The sequence below is a fragment of the Lissotriton helveticus genome, chromosome 1_1, assembly GCF_964261635.1.
Source record: "Lissotriton helveticus chromosome 1_1, aLisHel1.1, whole genome shotgun sequence".
In the NCBI taxonomy this organism is placed as follows: domain Eukaryota; kingdom Metazoa; phylum Chordata; class Amphibia; order Caudata; family Salamandridae; genus Lissotriton; species Lissotriton helveticus.
In genome coordinates this window covers 1,890,355,635-1,890,376,974 of record NC_136057.1, presented here as the reverse complement: position 1 = coordinate 1,890,376,974, position 21,340 = coordinate 1,890,355,635, and the positions used below count along the sequence as shown (strand labels likewise).

General features: G+C 43.8%; 1 protein-coding gene across 1 annotated transcript in view; it reads left to right on the top strand.

Moving 5' to 3' along the window:
* The window catches only part of LOC144754567 (dimethylaniline monooxygenase [N-oxide-forming] 2-like), a 207,655-nt gene extending 192,818 nt beyond the window's left edge, over positions 1–14,837 (top strand). Inside the window, exon 9 of the mRNA XM_078642512.1 lies at positions 14,495–14,837. Within this exon, the coding sequence (XP_078498638.1) occupies positions 14,495–14,837 (343 nt within the window). The remainder of the gene's footprint in view (positions 1–14,494) is intronic.
* Positions 14,838–21,340: the final 6,503 nt, after the last annotated feature.

The window sequence follows — 21,340 nt, the reverse complement described above, 5'->3', positions numbered from 1 at the left end:
TCTGTCCGTCTCAATTCTGCACTCTGTCTTATCGTGATCTGACAAGGAACTACCAACCTCTTTATTCCTTGCAGCCACAAACCCTTCCCCTTCCCTTAATTGAGAAGGCAAGGCATTATCATTCTCACAAATATGAGACTGTGAATTCAGTCTTCCCCCCAAAGCTAACTGGGACTTTAACTCACTATTTTCGAAATAATCCTCTACCCAATCAAAATCTCCTGATTTTCCACTTCCAATCACTTCCTCTCCATGATCTTGACATATATCAAAAGCAACATCCTTGAGATTCCAAACTTTACCATCACTCAACTTAACAGAATTCTTAAAAACTTCAATCACTTGCTTTGCAAAATCAAACTTATTCTCACCTTTCTGAACTCTAAAAGGCTTCCTGATTCGGACCCAATCTCCGATTTTAACTTGAGTATCTTTGGTATTGTGACGTTTATCATAGTATTCCTTGCTTTTCAAATGGACCAATTCCAAATTCTTTTTCACTTCCTCCGGTGACCATCCTTGAACACTACTGCTGAACAACCAACCAGGATTAAACTTACACCTGGGTAATCTACCTCTCATCATTACGAAAGGTGATAAACCAGTACAATTATGTAAAGTGACTTTATAAGACCACACTGCTTTCTGAATTTCTATTTTCCAATCCAAATTTTTGTTAGTGGCTGCCTGCAAAATTCCCTTAATCACCCTGTTAAAACGTTCTACTGTTCCATTTCCACTTGGATTATATAAAGCCATTGTTTTATGCCTAATTCCACACTTCTCAAAATATTCCTTAGCTGATTTGGATAAAAACTGCACTCCATTATCCGTTAAAATATTCACAGGTAACCCTTCCATCATAAAGATCTTATCCAAAAATTTCAAAACTGTCTGAGTATCAACTTTATCTACAAACTTAACAACAGGCCATTTGGTGAAAAGATCGATAACAACCAAACAATATTCCCTTACATCCCCAACTGGACCAAAGATATCTACAGCAATAGTCTCCCAAGGAAAGCTTGGAATTAGTCCTTCACTCATTCTTGGTCTCAAAGTCCTAAGAGATTTATCAGCCGAACTACACACTAAACATGCTCTTACAAAAACATCAATCTCTTTGTCAACTTTCGGCCACCAAAATAGACCCTTGACTACCAACTTAGTTCTTACTATCCCAAAATGCCCCTCATGGCACAATTGTAAAATCTTTTTCCGTAACCCTACAGGAGGGACAATCCTTTCTCCTCTCATCAAGACATCTTTCTCAAAAGATAACTCAGAACGTACTTCCCAGAATTGCTTTATAGTGTTGGTGATAAATTTTTCTTTAGGCCATCCTTTACAAATAAACTTAGAAACCTCTAGTAAGTCTTTATCATTGTTATGTTCATTAGACCATTCTTCTTTACTAATGGCAGGCACCCCGGAATCCTGTATTAAAGCCACACTAAAGCTCCCCCACGGGTCATCAACACACTCCTCTAAGGGGGCAGGTAACCTGGATAAACAGTCCGCCACTACATTGTCTCTCCCAGGAACAAAATTAATCTTGTAAATGTACTCTTTCATACGCATTGAAATCCTTGCTAATCTAGCTCACGCAGTAGCAGTTCCATCTGTAGTTAAAATGTGAACCAACGGCTTGTGATCCGTCCGGATGTTCACCATTTTACCCTACACAAATGCACGAAAATGCTCTAACGCCCACGCGCATGCCAAAGCCTCCCTTTCTATTATAGGATATCTACTCTCAGCAGGTGACAAGGCTCTGGACGCAAACAAGATGATTCTTTCTTTCCCATCATCCCCTACTTGAGAAAGTACTGCACCTAAACCTTTATCGCTTGCGTCCGTAGTCAAAAGACAATCCAGATTGGGGTCAAAACTTGACAAGGCACACACTTTTTGTAATTCCCCTTTAATTCCAACAAACTCCCTTTCACACTCCTTCGTCCATTCAAACCTTACATTCTCCTTCAGTAATGATCTAATATTGTATACTTTGGAAGCAACATTTTCAATGAACTTAGCGCAGTATTCTGCCACTCCTAAAAAGGACCTTATTTCTTCTTTAGACTCTGGTGTTGGTGATCATACAATGCATTCCACTAAAGATACCTTAGGCTTGACCCCCTCCTCACTAATGACATGGCCTAGATAAGAAACACTTCTTTCACCAAATTTACATTTTGATAGCTCCACAGTTAGTCCCGCTGTATTCAGTGTTTCAAATACTTTCCATAATTTGGAATCATGGTCTTCTTTAGTGGTACCTGCAATTATTAAAACATCATCCTGAAAGAAACATATCCCTTCCATTTCTCCAAACAATTTGTGCATCAACCATTGAAACACAGCCGCGGCTGATGCAAGCCCAAAAGGCATTCTTCTAAACTGAAAACAACCAAACGGCGTGATAAAAGCCGTTAAATGCCTTGACTCTGGCTCTAAAACTACCTGGTGGTAGGCGGCAGAAAGGTCTATTGTGGAGAACCAAGTTGCTCCTCTCAAGGAAGAAACCATCTCATTAATCTTAGGTAACGGGAATCTTTCAATGACGATATTTTTATTGAGATGGCGCAAATCTATGCACAAACGGATTTTTCCGTTGGATTTTCTTGCGACTACAACTAGACTAATCCACTCTGATGAATCTACCTCCTCGATAACACCTTTAGCTAACAACCCTTGTATCTCTTTCTTTACCTCATCTCTTATCAACATTGGAATAGGTCTGACCTTATGTACTTTGGGCTGTGCATCACCTTTGAGCATAATCCTATGCTCAAAACCTCGTAGTTTCCCCAACTTTTCTCCCACAACGTTGGTAAACTTGTCTTTCAAAATATTCTCTATCTTGCTACAATCATCTAGAACCAACACATTCTCTTTACTGTTTGGGTCCAAGATGATATGTAAATTTTTCTGGTCATGCCATCCCAATACAGATGGTCCGGTTTTAGATATGTATAACTTCCCTCTTGTTAATCTCCCTTTAAAGAGAAAGGTGAGCCATCTATACCCTAACAAACCTATTTTCTCACCAGTATAACTCACCGGGTTAACATCAGAGACATTCAATTTATCTCCAATTTTATGCGTAAACTTCTTTTTCCATATTTCCTCATTAATGATAGTGTATGGAGATCCAGAATCTGCATACACCTTCACAATTATACCACCTAAGGACAGATCACATATAGGTTTACCTTCCATTGCCTCCTCAGTGATGTTAAGCATATTATTCCCCCTTACATTTTTCACACAAGTTTCATCATCTTCTCCACTCTCATCTGCACTCAATTCCTCATTCCAAATACATTTTACATTACTACGTCTACGGCACATTTTGCTAAAATGTCCCATTAAACCACACACTCCACACTTTTTCCTTATAGCTGGGCACATCTTGCTGTAAGCCATATGTTCTTTACTGTCGCAGCGATAACACCTTCTTTCCTCCAAATTCCTTTCCTTCCCTTGACTCTTGAACGGTTGAATACGTCCTTTGTTTTGAAATTGCCTATTTGAGTTTAGTCTATTTGCTGCCCCTTGTATCTTAAAAATTGCAGATGATGTTTTCTCCGATTCCTTTTCTGCACTTTTAACTAGATCGGCACATCTTCCTGACATTTCAGACTTTCTCATAATGGCACGTACATCATCCAAAGGTGCGTCTCCATTCACCCAGAGTCTGTCTTGTATTGGCGAGTTATCATTGTGCATGACCAGCTGGTCTCGGATGAGATCATTGTGCAAATCACCAAATTTACAATCTATTGCCAATTTCTTTAAATCATCCAACCATTCATCAACCAATTCTCTATCTTGCTACAATCATCTAGAACCAACACCTTCTCTTTACTGTTTGGGTCCAAGATGATATGTAAATTTTTCTGGTCATGCCATCCCAATACAGATGGTCCGGTTTTAGATATGTATAACTTCCCTCTTGTTAATCTCCCTTTAAAGAGAACGGTGAGCCATCTATACCCTAACAAACCTATTTTCTCACCAGTATAACTCACCGGGTTAACATCAGAGACATTCAATTTATCTCCAATTTTATGCGTAAACTTCTTTTTCCATATTTCCTCATTAATGATAGTGTATGGAGATCCAGAATCTGCATACACCTTCACAAATATACCACCTAAGGACAGATCACATATAGGTTTACCTTCCATTGCCTCCTCAGTGATGTTAAGCATATTATTCCCCCTTACATTTTTCACACAAGTTTCATCATCTTCTCCACTCTCATTTGCACTCAATTCCTCATTCCAAATACATTTTACATTACTACGTCTACGGCACATTTTGCTAAAATGTCCCATTAAACCACACACTCCACACTTTTTCCTTAGAGCTGGGCACATCTTGCTGTAAGCCATATGTTCTTTACTGTCGCAGCGATAACACCTTCTTTCCTCCAAATTCCTTTCCTTCCCTTGACTCTTGAACGGTTGAATACGTCCTTTGTTTTGAAATTGCCTATTTGAGTTTAGTCTATTTGCTGCCCCTTGTATCTTAAAAATTGCAGATGATGTTTTCTCCAATTCCTTTTCTGCACTTTTAACTAGATCGGCACATCTTCCTGACATTTCAGACTTTCTCATAATGGCAAGTACATCATCCAAAGGTGCGTCTCCATTCACCCAGAGTCTGTCTTGTATTGGCGAGTTATCATTGTGCATGACCAGCTGGTCTCGGATGAGATCATTGTGCAAATCACCAAATTTACAATCTATTGCCAATTTCTTTAAATCATCCAACCATTCATCAACCAATTCTCTATCTTGCTACAATCATCTAGAACCAACACCTTCTCCTTACTGTTTGGGTCCAAGATGATATGTAAATTTTTCTGGTCATGCCATCCCAATACAGATGGTCCGGTTTTAGATATGTATAACTTCCCTCTTGTTAATCTCCCTTTAAAGAGAAAGGTGAGCCATCTATACCCTAACAAACCTATTTTCTCACCAGTATAACTCACCGGGTTAACATCAGAGACATTCAATTTATCTCCAATTTTATGCGTAAACTTCTTTTTCCATATTTCCTCATTAATGATAGTGTATGGAGATCCAGAATCTGCATACACCTTCACAATTATACCACCTAAGGACAGATCACATATAGGTTTACCTTCCATTGCCTCCTCAGTGATGTTAAGCATATTATTCCCCCTTACATTTTTCACACAAGTTTCATCATCTTCTCCACTCTCATTTGCACTCAATTCCTCATTCCAAATACATTTTACATTACTACGTCTACGGCACATTTTGCTAAAATGTCCCATTAAACCACACACTCCACACTTTTTCCTTAGAGCTGGGCACATCTTGCTGTAAGCCATATGTTCTTTACTGTCGCAGCGATAACACCTTCTTTCCTCCAAATTCCTTTCCTTCCCTTGACTCTTGAACGGTTGAATACGTCCTTTGTTTTGAAATTGCCTATTTGAGTTTAGTCTATTTGCTGCCCCTTGTATCTTAAAAATTGCAGATGATGTTTTCTCCAATTCCTTTTCTGCACTTTTAATTAGATCGGCACATCTTCCTGACATTTCAGACTTTCTCATAATGGCAAGTACATCATCCAAAGGTGCGTCTCCATTCACCCAGAGTCTGTCTTGTATTGGCGAGTTATCATTGTGCATGACCAGCTGGTCTCGGATGAGATCATTGTGCAAATCACCAAATTTACAATCTATTGCCAATTTCTTTAAATCATCCAACCATTCATCAACCAATTCTCTATCTTGCTACAATCATCTAGAACCAACACCTTCTCCTTACTGTTTGGGTCCAAGATGATATGTAAATTTTTCTGGTCATGCCATCCCAATACAGATGGTCCGGTTTTAGATATGTATAACTTCCCTCTTGTTAATCTCCCTTTAAAGAGAAAGGTGAGCCATCTATACCCTAACAAACCTATTTTCTCACCAGTATAACTCACCGGGTTAACATCAGAGACATTCAATTTATCTCCAATTTTATGCGTAAACTTCTTTTTCCATATTTCCTCATTAATGATAGTGTATGGAGATCCAGAATCTGCATACACCTTCACAATTATACCACCTAAGGACAGATCACATATAGGTTTACCTTCCATTGCCTCCTCAGTGATGTTAAGCATATTATTCCCCCTTACATTTTTCACACAAGTTTCATCATCTTCTCCACTCTCATTTGCACTCAATTCCTCATTCCAAATACATTTTACATTACTACGTCTACGGCACATTTTGCTAAAATGTCCCATTAAACCACACACTCCACACTTTTTCCTTAGAGCTGGGCACATCTTGCTGTAAGCCATATGTTCTTTACTGTCGCAGCGATAACACCTTCTTTCCTCCAAATTCCTTTCCTTCCCTTGACTCTTGAACGGTTGAATACGTCCTTTGTTTTGAAATTGCCTATTTGAGTTTAGTCTATTTGCTGCCCCTTGTATCTTAAAAATTGCAGATGATGTTTTCTCCAATTCCTTTTCTGCACTTTTAATTAGATCGGCACATCTTCCTGACATTTCAGACTTTCTCATAATGGCAAGTACATCATCCAAAGGTGCGTCTCCATTCACCCAGAGTCTGTCTTGTATTGGCGAGTTATCATTGTGCATGACCAGCTGGTCTCGGATGAGATCATTGTGCAAATCACCAAATTTACAATCTATTGCCAATTTCTTTAAATCATCCAACCATTCATCAACCAATTCTCTATCTTGCTACAATCATCTAGAACCAACACCTTCTCCTTACTGTTTGGGTCCAAGATGATATGTAAATTTTTCTGGTCATGCCATCCCAATACAGATGGTCCGGTTTTAGATATGTATAACTTCCCTCTTGTTAATCTCCCTTTAAAGAGAAAGGTGAGCCATCTATACCCTAACAAACCTATTTTCTCACCAGTATAACTCACCGGGTTAACATCAGAGACATTCAATTTATCTCCAATTTTATGCGTAAACTTCTTTTTCCATATTTCCTCATTAATGATAGTGTATGGAGATCCAGAATCTGCATACACCTTCACAATTATACCACCTAAGGACAGATCACATATAGGTTTACCTTCCATTGCCTCCTCAGTGATGTTAAGCATATTATTCCCCCTTACATTTTTCACACAAGTTTCATCATCTTCTCCACTCTCATTTGCACTCAATTCCTCATTCCAAATACATTTTACATTACTACGTCTACGGCACATTTTGCTAAAATGTCCCATTAAACCACACACTCCACACTTTTTCCTTAGAGCTGGGCACATCTTGCTGTAAGCCATATGTTCTTTACTGTCGCAGCGATAACACCTTCTTTCCTCCAAATTCCTTTCCTTCCCTTGACTCTTGAACGGTTGAATACGTCCTTTGTTTTGAAATTGCCTATTTGAGTTTAGTCTATTTGCTGCCCCTTGTATCTTAAAAATTGCAGATGATGTTTTCTCCAATTCCTTTTCTGCACTTTTAATTAGATCGGCACATCTTCCTGACATTTCAGACTTTCTCATAATGGCAAGTACATCATCCAAAGGTGCGTCTCCATTCACCCAGAGTCTGTCTTGTATTGGCGAGTTATCATTGTGCATGACCAGCTGGTCTCGGATGAGATCATTGTGCAAATCACCAAATTTACAATCTATTGCCAATTTCTTTAAATCATCCAACCATTCATCAACCAACTCTTCTTTTCTCAGTTTTCTCTGTAAGAATTTATGCCTCACTATACCAATACAAACTTTTGGTGCGAAATATCTGTCCATATCTCCTATGGCATTATCAAACTCACTCAACTCCGTATTATTTACTTTCTGCATGCGCGAATAAGTCTTTAAACCTTTTGGTCCCAAAGAGTGTAATAATATTCTCTTTTTTTGTTCTGGTTTCATTTTACCACTTTCATCGATAGCACAAATGTAATTGATAAAATATTCTTTCCATTCAATCCATTTTATATCTGGTTGTGAACCTGTAGCCCAAAAAGGTTGTGGAGGGCTGATCGTGAAACTTTGTTGAGCCATCTCCTCCTCTGATGTGGCTTCCAACTGATCCCCTCTTTCCATATACACAAACACATTTTTGTGAAAGTTCGAATAATAAACAAAGAAAATATAAAATAGATCTAAATAGTGCCCCGACAGTCTCACCTGTTCTTCTTTTAAAAATTAAAATTCTGTTTATTCCGTTATCTTCTTGCTCTGTCTGCTTCGTGATCTTCTCGGTGTGAAATGCTTATTAAATAAAAAAAATAAAAAAATGGCTGCCACGTAAGGGTACGCTACGTGACCCTGTGCACTCTCGTCATGACGAACACTCCGTACTGCACGGTGTTGAACTGAGACGTCAAAGCGTTCGATGCGCTGACAAAGGACGTTCTAATTCCACAAAGAGGTCGCGCCGCTGCTTGGAGGGAGATCGCGCACGGAACAGTGCCACCGTTTGAAAGATGCAGGTTAGGCCGTCCTTCAACTGCAACAGTACACGGTATGCCCAAAATCGCTTCCCTCCTACCTTGAGCACAATAATGTGAGTTCTTACAGCATACTCCTCGCAAGCTCTGTCACGCGTTATCCTCCAGTCGTACAAGTTTCTGAACGCTTTTCCTCAGTTTTCTCAAACTGCAGCAGCTTCATCCATAATGTGAAGAGAAAATAATTCGAGCAGACTCTTCTTTCTTCTGTTTTCACCTCGTCGCCAATTGTTAAGTAGTCGATAAGTCGAATTACTTAAATACTTTTATTAAGTATATATATATATAAGAAGAACAGGTAGTGCCAGGAAGCACAACTACACGGATCTTCAGCCAGGCTCTAACTGCCTTACTCACAGTAGAACATAGATTGCATATACACATTCTAAGAACCTCATACACGTGCCTTAAAGCAACATGGATTAAATAAGGAATAACAATATAACAGTGTTCCATGGCAGATCAGAGATTTCCAACAGAAGAGGCAGAAGAGCATGGACGTCATTTAGGGTTCGCCAGGGGTTGTAGCTGGGACCCCTAGATTGCACCTTACGACCCATTAAGCATTGCTTTTTTGACCCATGTCTAAGAGGTGGCAAAATCAATGCCAAGAACACAGGGACAGTCTGCTCTTTTGGTAGTGGATGCACAACTCTTCTTGTTTACCGCTCACTTTTTTTTTATAATTTAAAAATAATTAATAATTAATAATGACTTATTCACAATTAATATAATAAAAAAGGGAACACCAGGCGGTTGAACGACATTTGCTGAAAGCTCAATCAATCAATCAATCATGCCATTTGTATAGCGCACTACTCACCCGGGAGGGTCTCAAGGCGCTTGGGGGGAGGGGTATGCTACTGCTCGAACAGCCAGGTCTTGAGTTGTTTCCTGAAGGCGAGATGGTCCTGGGTCAGCCGAAGGTGGATGGGGAGGGAGTTCCAAGTCTTGGCAGCCAGGTAAGAGAAGGATCTTCCTCCGGCGGTGGCTCTTCGGATGCGTGGTACGGCTGCGAGGGCGAGGATGGTGGACCGTAGCTGGCGGGTGGGCGTGTAGAAGGTCAGGCGGTCATTGAGGTATTTGGGGCCCAGGTCGTGGAGAGACTTGTGTGCGTGGGTGAGGAGCCGGAACGTGATCCTCTTGTCGACGGGGAGCCAGTGCAGGTTCCTCAGGTGGCTGGAGATGTGGCTGCGTCGGGGGACATCCAGGATGAGTCGGGCGGAGGCGTTCTGGATGCGCTGGAGTCTTTTCTGTAGCTTGGCTGTGGTTCCGGCGTAGAGGGCGTTTCCGTAGTCCAGTCGGCTGGTGACGAGTGCCTGGGTGACAGTCTTCCTGGTCTCGGTCGGGATCCAGCAGAAGATCTTGCGAAGCATACGCAGGGTGTTGAAGCACGATGAGGAGACGGCGTTGACTTGTCTGGTCATCGAGAGGGAGGGGTCCAGGATGAAGCCCAGGTTGCGTGCGTGGTCGGTTGGCTTGGGTGCGGTGCCCAGGGCTGGGGACCACCAGGAGTCGTCCCAGGCAGAGGGCGAAGGTCCCAGGATGAGGACTTCCGTCTTGTCCGAGTTCAGTTTCAGGCGGCTGTCCTTCATCCACTCGGCGACGTCTTTCATCCCTTCGTGTAGGCAGGTTCTGGCGGTGTCGGGGTCTCTGGTGAGGGAGAGGATCAGCTGGGTGTCGTCGGCGTAAGAGATGATGTTGAGGTTGTGCTGGCGTGCGATGGCTGCGAGAGGTTTCATGTAGATGTTGAAGAGGGTGGGGCTGAGTGAAGATCCTTGCGGGACGCCGCAGATGACTTCGGTGGCCTCGGAGCGAAACGGGGGGAGGCGGACTCTTTGTGTTCTTCCGGCGAGGAACGAGATGATCCACTCCAGTGCCTTCTCTTGGATACCGATGTTGCTGAGGCGCTGGACTAGGGTGCGGTGGCAGACCGTGTCGAACGCAGCGGAGAGGTCCAGGAGGATGAGGGCCACTGTTTCCCCCTTGTCGAGCAGGGTCTGGATGTCGTCGGTGGCTGCGATGAGGGCGGTCTCGGTGCTGTGGTTGGCTCTGAAGCCGGACTGCGAGGGGTCGAGGGATCCGTTTGTCTCGAGGAAGGCGGTCAGCTGTCTCTTGACGATCTTCTCGATGACTTTAGCAGGAAAAGGGAGGAGCGAGATGGGGCGGAGGTTTTTGAGATCGGTGGGGTCCGCTGTAGGTTTCTTCAGGAGGGCGCTGATCTCGGCGTGCTTCCAGCTCTCCGGGAAGGTGGCGGTGTTGAAGGAGGCGTTGATGATGTTCCGGAGTTGGGGTGCGATGGTGGAGTCGGCCTTGTTGAAGACGTGGTGTGGGCAGGGGTCGGTCGGTGTTCCGGAGTGGATGGTGTTCATCGTGCGGGCTGTGTCTTCGGTGGTCACAGTGGTCCAGGTGCGAAGGGTGGCGGTGGGGGGCGTTGGTTCGAGGGTTGGGTGCGTGGGTGGGGCGACGAAGCTGTTGTGGATGTCGGCGATCTTGCGGTGGAAGAACGAGGCGAGGGAGTCGCAGAGGTCTTGTGATGGAGTGATGTCGTTGGTGCCGGTGCTGGGGTTGGAGAACTCCTTGATGATAGTGAAGAGCTCTTTGCTGTCGTGGGCGTTGTTGTCCAGTCGTTCCTTCAGGGATTTCTTCTTGGTGGTGCGGATGAGCTGGTGGTGCTTGCGGGTAGCGTGTTTGAGGGCAGTCATGTTGTCGGTGTCCGGTCGAGGAGCCAGGCTTTCTCGAGGGTGCGGCAGGTCTTCTTGGAGTCCTTGAGGTCGTCGGTGAACCAGGATGCCTTCTTGCTTCTGGGTCTGCTGGGAGGGTTCTTTAGTGGCGCGAGGTCGTCGGCGCAGGCGGTCAGCCACTGTGTGAAGTTGCGGGCTGCTTCGTTGGGGTCCGTTGTGTTGGCGGGTGGGCTCTGGCTGAGGGAGGTGGTTAGCTGGTCTGCGGTGATCTTGCTCCAATTCCTGTGAGGTACCTGTTGCGGGTGGTGGTGGGTCGTGGATCTTTTGAAGCTGAAGTGGACGCAGCTGTGGTCGGTCCAGTGGAGTCCGGTGGCGTGGCTGAAGGTGATGTACTTGCTGGAAGAGAAGACGGGATCAAGCGTGTGGCCGGCGTAGTGGGTGGGGGTGTTGACCAGTTGCTTGAGTCCGAGATTGGCAAGGCTTTCCAGCAGGGCGGTGGTGTTGCGGTCCTTGTTGTTCTCCAGGTGGAAGTTGAGGTCCCCGAGGAGGATGTAGTCAGTGGAGGGGAGGGCGTGCGGGCTGATGAAGTCTGTGATGTCTTCGCTGAATTGTGTGCGTGGTCCCGGGGGTCTGTAGACGAGGGTGCCTCTGAGGGTCGTCTTAGGGTCGGTGTGAATCTGGAAGTGGAGATGTTCGGCTGAGGCAAAGGAGTCGTGGGCGTCGGTCGTGATGCGGATGGTGTTCCTGTGGACGATGGCGATGCCACCTCCGGTCTGGTTGATGCGGTCCCTCCTGATGATCTTGTACCCGTCCGGGATGGCGATGGCGATGTCGGGTGCAGAGGAGGCGTTCATCCAGGTTTCTGTGAGGAAGGCGACGTCCGGTGAAGTAGCGTCGAGGAGGTTCCAGAGTTCCACGGCGTGTCTGTGGACGGAGCGGGTGTTGATCAGGATGCACTTGAGGTGGTTGCTGCTGGTGTTTGTCTTGGCGGGTGCGGGGCAGGTTCGGAGGCAGGTGAACTTGCAGGTGCAGCAGGTGAAGGGTCCGTGGGTGCGTCTCGGGGTGGCTCGGCAGCAGGCGTGGGTCCGGCCGGCATTGAGTGCGTTGAGAGTGGCGGCGTCGTAGGACAGTCGGGTCATCTTGCCTCGGCGGGGAGGGCCAGGGGTCCTGGCGCTGGGCGCGGGCCAGGCGCGGACGGGCGCAGACGGGCTTACCTTTGGCGCACCTTCGGCGCTCCCGCTGCGCGCGTCTGCTGCGCGGTCGCTCTGGGGGCGTCATAAGGAAGGAGCCGGGAGGGAGGAGCAGCTGGGTGGCGGGAGCGGGGCGGCGAATGGAATCACAGGGGGGCGGGGTCGCAGGGAGGCAGCGGCGGGAAATTCCAAGAAGCAGCGGGCAGCGGGAAATTCCCAGGAGCAGCGGGAAATTCCCAGGAGCAGCGGGCAGCGAGCGAAGGAATCTGCAGGCAGGAGGCGGCAAAGGCAGGCAGGAGCGGCAGCAGTGAGTGGGGCGACCAAGCCCTGTGGAGGGCTAAGCTAAGGCAAACAGAGCAATGTTTTTAAATGTATGTTGGGTGCATGATTGCGCTGGAGGGTTTGTGAGAGAGTGCGTATGGCTGAAAGTGCATGTCGGTACGTGTGAGCATGTGTGTGAGTGGAAGTCAGTGGGCGAGAGTCCATGACAAGTGGTGAATGAAGTGAGTGTGAGTGGATGAGTAGACACATTACTTGTGGTCACACAAAGCCTTTTTTAGATGTACACTTCCACTTTAGGCCACTATTATGCCTTACTTCTCTATTTAACAGCCTATTTTTTGTATTTGTTTTTGTAAAGCGCTAGTCTGAGTCAGTAACTGGTTCCTGGTTAATAAAACTACTCAGGATTAAAGCTTGGATTTTGTTACTTCTCCAAGTTACTGGGATCCGTCTGAAGAATTTCCAAAGATACGTAGCAGTCCCCAACACGTCCCTCGAACCCTGGTTACTTCTTCTTGTAGGGGCAGAGTATAATCGATGAGAAAGTCCAAATGTGTAACCAATTTTTTGGGGTTCGGTGCTGTGCCTAGTATAGCTGGCCACTACGAATCAGTAATAGATTTTTCAGCACTTCCGTACAATATTTCTGATTTATCTGCATTTAATTTCAGACAATGGAGATGCAGCCACTCTGCCTCATCAGAAAGACACTCGACTACATTATTCCTTGTTTCATCACATTTATCAACAATACAGATAACTAGTTGAGTGTCATCGGCATACATGATGATCTCAAATCCTCTTTTTTCAGAATATTGGCCAGCGGAGCCAGGGTTTTTACTTAATGGAAGTAGCTTGTGGGGCACCTTGCTCGTGGTGGCTTTGATCAGTCAACTTGGTCCCCAGCCTGGACTTCCAGCAAGTACCATGTGTGACTTTGTTTGCTTTACCTTTGCTTGATTCCCTTGAATTCTTATTTTTCCATTCTGTAGCAGCCTACCATATCTCTCATGTGTCTGGTGTGATAAAGCTGATTATCCCATAGTCCTTGCTAAATGGCAAACTCTCACATGCAATATTGATCCGCTGCATGTGCTAAATGTTATTTCTTATCCTGGTATCACATATACATTACCTTTACTATTGCTCACAATGTACCACAACTTTTTGTTTCTACTCTTGTACTTTGCTCGTTTATGCCCATAACGTTCTTCCACACCTCTACTTCCTAAGCTTAGATATTTCTTCAGTGATGTACCCCACTTTTTATCACTGCTACAATGTGCTGCTCAGATTTGCACATCGAATGTACTGCATAATAACTTCCGTTTAGCTCCTGATTTACACTTTACGAAAGCCTATAGCTATGCAACCACTCTAAAGATCTAGGAGCCCCACTATGTGACCCTCATGGAATGACTGCATCTCAATAGGCCACAATTCCATTTTCTTCTACAATTGGTTGTGCTTAAAAACTGGCCAGACTTCTTAAAAAATAAGTAACTGTGTTCAAAATCAATAGATATGAATTAATAGCCCTCAGTTCCAATAACTAACATTCAATAGCATGGGACTCTATACTTTGCAGTGACATGGGGAAGAGGTGAAACTATTTGAAGGAATCACAGTCATCTTAATGAGACTTACTCTGGGTAATAGGAGTTTGAAGCAAAAGGCTTTGTGAAAGTGAGCGAGCAGGGTTGCCTTTATTACCCTGAACCCAACTAGACATATCTACCCTATGACTGAGCAGCAGACATATTCTCCCCAGTTAGAGATTCCCATATAAAATGACAAGTAATGTCTCTAGCTTTTAATAAATGCTGTATTCTTTCATTAAGGTATGGGACCATTGAGGGAAACGCCTTTCAGATCGAGTTCATTGAATATATTGACGAGCTTGCTTCAGAGATCGGCGTCAAGCCCAGTTCCTTCCACCTCCTTCTGAGTGAGCCCAGACTGGCACTGGAAGTCTTCTTCAGTGCTTGCACATCACCACAGTACCGACTGACTGGTCCAGGGAAATGGGACGGAGCACGGAACGCCATCCTGACCAAGTGGGTCCGGGTAGTGACACCCATGAAGATGCGGGTGGTGAAGAAGACCAAGAGGTCTCCTCTTTCCACCATGCTTGGACTTCTCGGTCTCCTTGCTTTGTTTGCTTCAATTTTTATATTTACCTAAACAGCATGAAAATTATTTCTAATATACAATCCATCCACAAATGTATAGAGGCTGTTTTATTATATTGGCTTTCATTGTTTTTGTCTATATAAGTCATTTTAATGCTGCTTCCTCAACAATTTAATTGTCCATTTACTTCCCTAGAGCTGTTTGGATCTCCTACTAAAGCGCACCTTCCATATTATGGGCCAGATGTAAGACCATTCCATTTTGCGACTCATAATTTGCTAAATGGAAAGTACAACAGTGTCTCAGACACTGTTTGCAATTCCTAATGGGGTCGCTAAAGACCCATCTCATTAATATTAACGAAGTAAGTCGCAATTTGCAACCCCTTAGTAATCTCACACATCACAGGGATTGTGGCCTGCTTTGGACAACGGATCACTATGTCTGTGTTTGCGTTTTTTAAAGAAAGCACCTTTTTTTTCTAATGCAGCCCGTTTTCCTTACAGGAAAACGGGATGCGTTTCAAACAAAGAAATTAAAAGTTTTCTTTTAATTTTTCAAGGTCAGGCAGTGGTCCGTGGGACCACTGCCTGCTCTTAATAAAAATATTTTCGCATACATTCACAAAGGGGAAGGGGTCCCTTGGGGACCCCTTCGTTTTTGCGTCTAGCTTACCACCTACTTGAAGTAGGTGGCAACTGCGATTGTTTAGACACTGCATTTGCGGTCGCAACACAAAAAGTACATTCCAGTGTGACTCGCTATTAGGAAGTGATGCCCTTGGCCCCTTTCTAAAAGTGACTCGCAAACCCTATTCTGAGAGTCGGTAATAGGGTTTGTACAGCCATTTTTAGCAGTCGCAAACTAGCAATTTCCGTTTGCGACAGCTAAAATGGGTGGTACATCTGGCCCCATGTCAGTTATCATGCTTGTACTTTTTTTTAATAGCTAGTGGGACATCACCTCACACAGGTTTTTTACTGAGAAAGGTCTGCTGTGGAGACACCAGCCAATGTAATCAACTACAGAGAAAAACGCATTTCTTTTCAGGTAGCACTTGAAAATCTCAAATTGTGTCACATCGTCAAAATAGAAAGACCACTATCTCACAAAAATGTTTGTCTCTGTAAATTTGAATCTGGATGTCTATCCATATACCCCCCCCCCCTGTATGTATAAAACTTAGGGGCATATTTACAAGCCCCTATTGCTACCACAGCGTCACTTTTTATGACCTTGTGGTGGCGATAGGGGCTTTGCCTTATTACAAGGCAGCGGTAAGCCACTTAACATGGCTTCATGCTGCCTTGTAAATAAGACACCCTTTCACGTTATCCTTAGTGTGAAAGAGGAGGGCAATGGGTGTTGCGGTGGGCGTTCCACCGAAGCACCCATTGATTTTAACGCTGCCCCATATTTACAAGGGTGGCTTAAATATGGGGCGGTGCCAAAATTTGGACCAGGGAAAACCTGGTCTTACCCTGGTGCAACGAGGAGAAATGCTTTATTTCTCCTTGTTTTTGCTGTTTCCATGTGTGCTGCATTGTGCAGCTCACATAGAATTAGCAAAACACCATTGATAGTTTATGTGCAGGAAGGTGTCCCTTCAATCAATAAAGAAAATTATGTTTTACAACTTCTATGTGTGCTGCATTGAGCAGCACACATAGAAGTTACAAAACACCATTTAAAGATTTTTTTATGTGCACATAAACAATCTTTCCCTCAACGCAGACACCCTTGCACTATGGTGCAAGGGTGCCTGCTTTGGCGCTAGGCAGGTAAACACTGTAATGCTGTAAATATGGTGCAGCCCTGCGTTTCAGAAGTGCGGGAGCGCACTGTTAAGCCAAGCAGGCTAGCATCGCGCTCCGTCACTTCTATTGGACATATGCCCCTTAATCTGGCTTGTTGGCTTCAGACTGCAAATGATTATGTTATGACACATTGATTCAGCACCTTAGTGTAACTAGTCGCTTCCAAAACTAAAATATAAACTCTGCTGCTAATAAACAATACTTCTGCATAGGCGAGATCCAAATTGACTCATAAAGAACATCAAATGTTTGTCACTAATGTAGAATGGGTCTAAGTTATAAAATGGCTTCTAAGGGAGATTTCAGCAATATGATGTCTAACCCATTTTCCAAAGGGTTTGACTGTATATGGCACATATTAATTATACGGTTTGTTCATTTGAGTGGCTGGTGGTCACTTGCCTTGGGCTACCAAGTGGCCTTTGTGAATGCCGCACATAACATAATATATTTATTTAATAATAATAATCTATAACACAATAACATAACAATAGAAATCAAATAAGATGTTAAAAATAATATATACAATTATACTTTCATGTTAAGGCAAACAAAAAAGTTGCAAAATGGCAAATTCATATTGTAATTTGCAATGTGAAATATCGATGATCAAAGCCTTTAATACAGACACTTTGAGCTGCCGCAAAAACAGCAAATATACGCAGAATGTGCAACCATGTTCGAGAAGTACTTTGCCATCCTTGGACTCGGAAATTGACTAATACGCTCTTGTATATTTCTACTGGTCTTTCCTTTTCACATATTTTATTGTCCTTTTATATGAAGTAACAAAAACACAATGTAATGCCCTATTACAGGTCAGTATGCATATTACTGTGGAATGTATACATGTAATGTCTAATATCATAAAATGTGAATGTATACTGTTCTATAAATGTGACATTTGGTTTTTTTCCTTAAGAATTGTATATAAAAAAGTTCATGTTTTCCTATCTATTCATCTGTCCATCTGTCTGTCTAAGCTGATTACTGCTGCTTCAAACTGTCTCTCCTTATCGAGAGCTCATGTTAAAATGTCCTTGAGGACGTGAGAGACAAACAATTATATTTGATCTTTTATACATATTTTATATGGTGGCTACAGATGTGGTCTCCGTCATTAGGATTAATATCTGTTTGAGATCTAATTTATTCAAATGAGTATCATTAGCGATATTAGAGATTAAACAAAATTATTGAAAATGTAAATAAAATTAATCTTGTTCCATGTAAAATGGTGTTGCAAAACTGCTGACTGAAGCAGCGAAAAAAGCTAATTGCAATAAAAGCACAAAAAGCAATAAAAAGCTTAAGGGCCCTTATTATATGTGGGTCAGTTGTCTATTTTCATGTGCAAATTCCCATTTGCACCTGAAAAAAGGACGATAGATAGATTGCACATTGTACCTGATGCAGGAGCTTGCCTCCACAATTTACAGCAGGTAGAATGTGCTGCACATTTTGGATGCACATTCCACCTAATTCTAGTTTGTGGATACAAGGACTAGGTGAAATCATGTACCATGTATATATAACTCCTCAATCCTGAAGGGTGAGTACAACTCAGAATCGGATGTAAATTATGCACCCATTAATGACAGCACCCAATGGTAATTAGAATTGTTTGCAATTCACACGTACGATTTGCAAGGGTCATTTATTCAAGCGCATGAAGGGCAAAGTAGTTACAAAGTTCCATTCCACGTAAATGAAAACAAAAAGGAGAGCAATTGGAGCAAGTGGACTGGAGAGACTAAGGGCCTGATTTAGATGTTGCTGGGCACACAGCCAGCCCACGGCAGTCGGGAAAACACCGACAAGCAGGTGGCATCACGAACGCCGTATTACGATATCACTGCAGGGCTGGCGGTGTGTCTGCGCTGTAGTCATGGCGGCGGAATGGGGCGGCTCAAGTTAAGAGCCGCAGTCAATGCCGGGGATGCTGAAATCCATATGGGCAGGTGGGCACCCTGTTTCCCTGGAACATAGTCTGCAGGAGCAACAGTGCAAGCCACCGTGCAGATGGCAAGGGGGCACGCATAGGAATCACCATGAATATGTCACACTTGACCTGAAGACATGTTTTCACCCCAAAACCTGCCTTTCTGCCAACCTTTTTCATGGTTCCCTGCCAGGAAAAGTTTGGCAGAGCGGCATGTTGTAATCCTGACGGCCGTGCCCATATCAGCACCGCCACCATTGAGTGCTGCTTTCCCCACCACCATCGCCGCGAGTACTCAGATCTCCTGGTGGCGGTCTGGAGTCAGTTAGATTGCGGTCTCATCATTCGCATCGTAATCCAGCAGCTGAACCGCAGAGTATGCGGGTGGTTGGACCGCCAAAAAACAACAGTGGTCCCAGGACTGACAAACACCTAAATCAGGGCCCAAGGGTCCCAACACGTTAAATATACTAGCATTGACAAAGGAAACTGGTTTGACTTATGCAGAAAGTTGGTGAAGAATTACATTTTTGAAGCATAATACAAATGCTGCAGTCCAATCCAATTCATTATATTTAATTGACATCAATCTTTTAATATTACAGAGGTGGAAATGATTAACACGTATTGTAAACATTTATTTTTGTATGCAATTTAAAGCCAGTTTAGGATAAGAACTATAAATCGACCTGGAATAATGATGTTAGGAGTATCTCTTGGATCTGCAACAAAGTGGTTGATTAGTGGCCCAAGGCTCCCTTGCAGTTACCCAAGTCAGATTCTTTAGAATGCAGTGCAGTAATGCAATGTAGTGGTACTGGTTCCGTGATGTAGTGGAGCATATCGGTCAATATTCCAAAGGTGCAGTGTGATGGCTTAGCGTCCATTGGATAACATGCAATGTGGTCTCTTAATATTCTAAGGACCCAGTCCTGCGCGTTCACTGAGAGCCCCTTGGGTACTGCCCCACTTGGTGGTTAATCTCCGGAGAGTATATTGTGGGTGGTTAGTGTCCCAAGGAGACTGTGATTGTGTGGTGTATGTATTCAGGAAGAAAGGCAGCTCTTCCGGTCCCTAACTAGAGTATCCAAGTTTGTGTAATGTTTGCAACCAGTTGCAAGAAATGTCATGGTGTATGTGCTTTAGCTTAGTGTCCCTGGTATGTGGTGTTAATACCTCTATGGCATATGGCAGAGTTGAGAATTAGTACCCCTATGGTGCAAAAATGTAAACTATATTAGAGGCCCAGGATGCACCGCAGGGTTTGTGTACAGGTTTGAGTACTTTCAGATGCAGTGAATGGTGGTTTGCTAGAATTCCTACTGTGATCATATAGCTCCCCAGGATGGAGTCTACTGTGATAGGTTGGTGTCACAGGAATACTACTACTACTACTACTACTACTACTACTACTACAACTAGGTTGCTTGTTATTGTTCCTGATTTGGAATGTGAGGGATGACTAGTGCTGGGATGCAGTGTGTTTGGTTAATGCTATTTGGAAGTAATTAAATAATATCAGTGATTTCCCTAGGATGCAGGGTGGATTAGATGATAAATGATCATAAACTGTGTGGTGTAGGCCAGTGTGGATGAATAGTTCACCTGAATAGTGTAGCATGCTTGTTAGTGGGCTCCGAAGGCTTGATGCAGTGGGACAGCCTGAGCACATCCAGTGTGGTTAGTCATTTCACTTGGATAATGAAATAATGTTGGTAATCTCCATTGGGTGCAGTGAGGTTATTACCTGTCCCTATGGATCAGTCCAGTGTGGGTAATAGTTCACCAGTGAAGCAGAGCAGTTGCAGTATGTTTGGTAGCAAACCGTTCAAAGATTGAGTGCAAGTGATGGGCTGAAGATGCAGAGCCGGTAGAACAGAAGCAGCCACACATGTCTATACAGCAGGTTGGTACATGCACTATTTTGGCGAGGCTTGCCACAAGCGCCCTCGGATCTCCAGTGAGTGGATGATTGCCCTTCCTTAGCCTCTGCTATTCCTCGAGATGTTGCAGCTGACCACAGATTGTCAGCAGTGGTGGCTGGTGACAATTCCTGTAAAAGTTGTGGACGAGTTTTAAGTAGCGAGCTAGCAAAGTGAGATAGCCCGACTGGAAGGTTAAGGGGTCTCCTCTGGAGAAATGTTTGGAAAAGTCTGTATTTTACTACTAAACAGGCAGCCACAAGTACAGTTACCTTGCAGACAACAGGGCCATGATTTGAATGGGGCAGCAGATGCAGTGGAACTGGACCAAAACGTTGTCAGAACTCCTCAAACACCTAATATTGCTATATTTAACTACTAAACAGGCAGTCACAATTGCACTTACCTTACAGGTGAAAGGGGCTTGATTTAAATGGTGCAGCAGGTGCAGCAGCACAAGGCCAAAAGTTGCCATAACGCCACTAAGCACCAAATATTGCTATATTTTACTATTAAACAGGCAGTGCCAAGTGCATTTATATTTCAGGCACTAGAATCATGATTTGTATGGTGCAGCAGGTGCAGTGGCACCAGGCCACGAAGTTGTCAGAACTCCTCTAAACACCTAATGTTGCCATATTTTACTACTAAACTGACAGTCACAATTGCAGTTACCTTGCATTTGAATGGGTCTTGATTTAAATGGTGCAGCAAGTGCAGTGGCACTGGGGAAAAATTGTCATAACTACTAAACACCAATTATTGCTATATTTAACTACTAAACAGGCAGTCACAAGTGCAGTTATCTTGCAGGCAACAGAGTCAATATTTGAATGGTGCAGCAGGTGCAGAGGCACTGGGGACAAAAGCTCT